Source organism: Urtica dioica, chromosome 6 (genome assembly GCF_054948205.1).
Source record: "Urtica dioica subsp. dioica isolate 48M chromosome 6, U.dioica_male_clone48M_v1_H2, whole genome shotgun sequence".
NCBI lineage: Eukaryota > Viridiplantae > Streptophyta > Magnoliopsida > Rosales > Urticaceae > Urtica > Urtica dioica.
The window spans coordinates 10296345-10302092 of record NC_142761.1 but is presented as its reverse complement, the minus strand read 5'-3'; the positions used below and the strand labels follow the sequence as shown (position 1 = coordinate 10302092).

Below are 5748 nucleotides of genomic sequence, written 5' to 3'. Positions count from 1 at the left end.
TTCATAAAACAACCCACTAATCATATGATGATGATAAAGTAAACTTCTTATGCAATTCATTCATCATTCATGTTTATTTATTATCTTCAGTGGGCAATATTCCTAACACTTTGTCGTAGTTATTCTTGAGATAGTCGGCGTAGCAACTTCTTTCAAGCGCCTGGGTACCTTGTACTTCTCCGACTCCCTGATCGGTCAGGAACTTCATCTTCATGCACTCCACGGATGTGGTGGCTCTAAGTGCTTGCAGAGTTGGTAACTCGATGATTGCATTAAATGCTGACTTGCTCGAAACATCCACCCATTTGGTGTTGATAGTCTTGGTTCTCGGATTTTCCCCCAGAGTAATTGGTATTGAGATGATACCTCTTGGCCTAATGGAGTCGCCCGTGAATCCGTAGGTTTTCTGGAGAATGAGCTAGGGATTCTTTTAAGACCCATCATATCGAATGTTTCCTTATAGAGAACATCGACTACGCTTTCGTTATCCACCAAGATTCTGTGGACGTTCATGTTCCCGATAAGATCCGAGATCACCAGAGGGTCATTGTGTGGGAACATTATCCATCGAGCATCTTTTGCCATGAAGGTGATATGTTTCGAGCTAGCCTTAAGGGTCTTAATTGACCTCTGCCCTACTGTGAAAAGGATTTGTCGATGCCCTGCTTGAGCCTCTCTGACATAGTTTATCTCGACACTTCTTGTGATTCCTCTCATAAGTGGCCCGCCCACGATTAACATTGCTACCAACCTTTGCTCTTCTCGCCGAGTCTTCGGGGGCTCGACCTTTTTTGGCTACCAACCTTGCTTCCTCAACATAGATGTATTTTTCTAGCTCTCTTCACGAAATCATTATAGTCCCAAGGACTTGTTTTCTGAAGTGACCACCATAATTATGATTCTATTCTGATCCTCGAGGGGATTCCGAAGAGTTTAAATTCGTCATTGAGGTCGTCTACTTGCAATGCTTGCTCCAAGTACCGGTTGATGTAGTCTTTTAGTGATTCATGGTGGGCCTGCTTGACTGCTAGCAACCTTTCCTAGGGAGTTTTTTCTGAACTTGAGCCAACGAATTGTTCCATGATCAACTTTCAAGCCAGTTGTTTCAAGATCCTACTAAGTTTGGCATGAGCTTCCTGTACCACGTTTTGGCTAAGCCTGTAAGGGTGAAAGAGAACGTTCGGCACATTACCTCGGGACCTGCTCCATGCAGAAGCATCCATGATGAAAACGTGTCGAGGTGGTCTCCAGGATCAGTCATCCCATCGTATGTCGGGATGCTTGGCATCCTGAAACGATCGGGTAACATTTGTTCTAACACTCATGCTGTGAAAAGGGAGATAGCTTTTTCGATCTTTGGAGTCGGCGTTTCTTGTCCGAAGGCCACTTCCTCGATGCGACGCTCCAATCTTTTGAAGTGAGTCTCGTTTGTGCTTGCGTTGCCCCCAGTTTCTGAATCTTCTTTAGGATCTTTCATGGTCTGGGACCTGCTTTTTTCGGTCGTGGGTTGATATCGATCAGGGATCTTTCCCTGACTGGCTTGGTACCCTGCTGTTTCCGAATTTTCTTCTTCCCTTTCATAACCGATCTTTAGCATGTTTCCGGGATTTTTAATCCACGGTTCTTGCTCCATAGGTTCTTTTCCTGATTTGTGAGAGGGTTTCTTCTTCGGTGATTACTATTGCGCTTAGCAGTGTGACCCTCTTTGCTCGGAGTCTTCCCTCCAATTCTTTGTTGCTGGCTTCCAGGGCTAGAGACGTTCTTGCATCTCCTTGAATTGTTCAGCCAGGCTGGGTTCGGGGATATACTTGACAAGTTCCTTCGGTGTGAGCGGCAGGGTGCGGTTATAGTGCTTGATCCGAGGATCGGAACCATCAGTGGTGTTGTTTCAGGTTGGAATTGATGAGCTAGCCATTGAGCTTCAATGCTACCCCCTCTTTCTAGCGCCAAACTGTTGACAAACAAAATTGGTACAACAATTATCTCACGAAGTACGACTTGGTACCGAGAACGCAGTCACGAGAACTCCAAGTAACGAGGCAAGACTTTCTTTAAGTACAGACTAATCTAGTAAAAGAGAGTAAATAACGAGGGTGCTGAATGATAGGTGAAGTTTTGGTCTTATGATCTGTGCGTAAAAAAGTGAAGTGTCCTTCTCCAACGAGCTCATTTTCTATTTATAGACGTTCTCAGTCAAGTATGTGGGGTGATCAGCCCCACGTCTTTGACAATTATCAAATAACCGTTTCCAAGATGTGCGTAGTAGGTGGTTGTTCCTCGTGTGCTCGATATAACCTTCAAAGTGAGCGTTTTGCTCTAATTTTGACTTATGTACGCTTGTTTGCTTTGTTTTGACTAGTTTTTGATCTATTATCTTCTCTCTTTTTTCGAAGTTCCGCTTGTTCTTAACTTATGAACGGATCGTTTTTTAACTTTCAAAAGTTCTCGGACCTATTTGATTCAAACTCGATCTAGATATCTTCTGTTCTCGGATTTGGAGTCTGCGAATCCCATGAGAAACACAAGCAAATAATATTACAATACTTACGTTGTTGTCATTGACACCTTTGTTCTTTCGTCAGCTGGTCCGAAATTATTTATATGTTGGTACTATGATAAAATAAATATAATCAACATGAGGGAAACAGAAAAGGCCGCCTCATATTTTATATACTGACGAGGTTTAAATCTAAAATATCATCGTCAGGCGATATAGTAAACGCGTTTTGTGGCCGTCTACAATCAATAAATTATCGACAAATTAACTAAAATTAACAACTACTACACTAGAAGACATGTGGCAGAGGCACACACAATATTTTTTTGTTATTAAAAATAATTCCCTTTTGTTTCAATCTGAAACACTTTTTTGGGTTACTATCAATTTATTCCTTTTGAACTGCTCCAAAATAATCCAATCGCATTACGCTAGTACCTATAATAGTTTATATAGATATCTATGTACAGTTGGATATGAAGTGTATATAACCTTGTCAATCATGCAAAAATACTAGTGCTTGACTGGCCTAATTAAATACAATCTCCATGAATGATTTACTAATTAAGTATAGTCAATAATTAATTGTATTATAAAGAAATACGGTCTCGAATCAGAAACCAATTATAGCAACTACGACGATCAATTTACGTCAATCGGAGCCTAGTATAAAAGGGTTTCAAAAAATGATATTCTTGGGTGTGTACATAACTCCTATACGGTGACATGTGAGATCTTATTCACATTTTTTAAATGGAATATATAGGACATTTGTACTATCATGCATTGTACAACTAATGAACTAGACCCATAAATCGATACCTTTCCTAGCTATAAGGTGTTAGAATGTAAATTTAATTGCCCTGAAATTTTGTGAAAATATAGCTTTATGATGCGGTATAATAAATGAATTCTGGCATAAATTTGCTTTACATTGTACATATGTGGTGCCTTTTGATCGGTCAATCCGGTCAAACAACTTTGACGACCGCGGTTAAAAATAACCAGAAATGTTTTTACAGTTACTCAGAAAATAAATTTTATTTACTATTTTATTTTTAAACATTTCAAGAGAAAAGCAAACGGAATTATAAAAAAAATTAAGGCCAACCTTTAACCGGACCAATCCGTATAAGGTTAATCAATTAACCTTATGCCCTCCTTTAGTGGCAACTTATGAAAATTATAGAAAGCCTTTACTTTAATTGCACGTATTTTAAACACTATTATCTGCGCATCTTTTAGTTAATATAGCTACCTTTTCTTAAAAATTCCTACTAATAATTTCATTCTCAAATCATTAAAAACTCAGAAAAAGGCATCGTTTGCGGCGGAAGTACTTCCACTACATGTGTGTATCTGGTGTCCCATATAGATACAATTATATATTTGATTAATTAGTTTTCTTTTATAATTATTTATCTGTTTATTATAATTAATGGAGTATTTGTTTAAACAACCGCTTTATAAAAACATTAAATCGACCACTGTAAAAAGAAAAATATCTACATAAGCTTAAAACTCCCTTAAAATTCACATATCTTTACTTGACAATGTCATATTTCAGATAATCATGTACTGTTATTTTACAGTGTGAACAAAAAAAAAATTTGTCCACAGTTACATTAGCTATAAATGACAATTTGTACGGCAAAACACCTTTAAATAAATGTTATGTATATTGAATTAGTCCAATAAATAATAATTATAATAATAATTATACAGCGAGTTATTACTACATATATCAACCGCGTCAAATAAACCCAGGAAAGCTACAGCAGCTATAGATAAGTAGAACACTATATATGAGGATCTTCTAATAAAAAAAAATCAATTAACAGAAAATAGTTTAGGAGGCTATAAGAAGAACTTGAGAATGAAAGACAAAAATAATAATAATTAATAAATAATTAAACAAGTTAATTAATAATGAGGCCGGCTAATAAGATGAAAAACACTCCATGCATATATATCCAATATTGATTTCGTAAATAAATTTAAATTACACAAATAATAATATACACAGAGATTGGTCACTAGCGTTTGTCTTCTATATAATTGTCTTCATATTCCGTGTCTTTCGTACCCTTAATCCACTATCCCTTTCTCTCTCTATCTTCTCTTTCTCCTCATTTTTCTCTAAATCTCTATGCTAGATTATCCAAAATCTATAGCGATCACGTTATGGAATCTGCCGGGAAACAAGGAATGAGGTGGGAGACATCGAGCGAAGAGAACAACGAAGTCAACCAAGAAAACGACAACCAAGCGACGAAAACGACAAGAAAAAGAAGCTACGAATGCACGTACTGCAAGCGAGGCTTCACCAACGCTCAGGCCTTGGGAGGCCACATGAACATCCACAGGAAAGACAGAGCCAAAGCGAAGCAACACAGCCATAATTACCAAAAAGACCATCAAGACATGTCCGGCTTCGCGCCAAATAATGGTGACTTGTCCCGTTTTTCGAGCCCCGGTAATTGGTATCACCCGATTGACTACAACCACCACCACCGCGGTGTGTACTTTCAGCCTTCATCTGGGCCGTCCATCGGTACAACTTTTTCCTACGAGACCCCGAATCAATCTGCAAATGATGAGCTCGAGATGGGTGCGGATTTGGGGCGCGGTGGTGGCGAGGCTCGACCGGATTCGATCAACGGTGAACGGCTTGACTTGGAGCTTCGTCTTGGCCACAGATATAATTGATATTCATATATATAGTACGTCGGCCATTATATCTATTAGGGTTATTAGCAAGTATTGTGATGATATTATGTCTATGAACTACAGCTATATAGAGTATTAACTTAATTGATTTCATTATATACGTTGATAGATGGCTAACAATAATGCTTTATTTGTTGCCGGTATAGGTGACATATATCGGGTTATAAATATATATTTATATATATATATATATATGAGTATATAGTGCCGTTTCCTTTGTACTTATACTCGGTTAATTTTGTACAACATTATGACATATATATATATATATATATATATATATATATATATATATATATATATATATATATATATGCATATGATATGGTTTTCCCATATATATACTTGTTCTCTTACCTTTCACACTTCTCTTTAGACTTGGTGAAACCTATGAGATTGTTTTGGGCTTCTATATTGGCAAACGTTGTGCTATATTAGTTAGTACGATTTTGTAATTAGTATTTAAGAATATTCGACGAAGGGGACTTTTCTAATCAGATTTGTAATTCAAATAAACACAT

At 37.5% G+C, this 5748-nt stretch overlaps 1 protein-coding gene across 1 annotated transcript; it reads left to right on the top strand.

Moving 5' to 3' along the window:
- Nucleotides 1-4681: 4681 nt before the first annotated feature.
- LOC149393346 (uncharacterized) lies at nucleotides 4682-5206 on the top strand. The gene has a single exon (XM_089617988.1). The coding sequence runs from the start codon at nucleotides 4682-4684 to the stop codon at nucleotides 5204-5206; it is 525 nt and encodes a 174-aa protein (XP_089474114.1).
- Nucleotides 5207-5748: the final 542 nt, after the last annotated feature.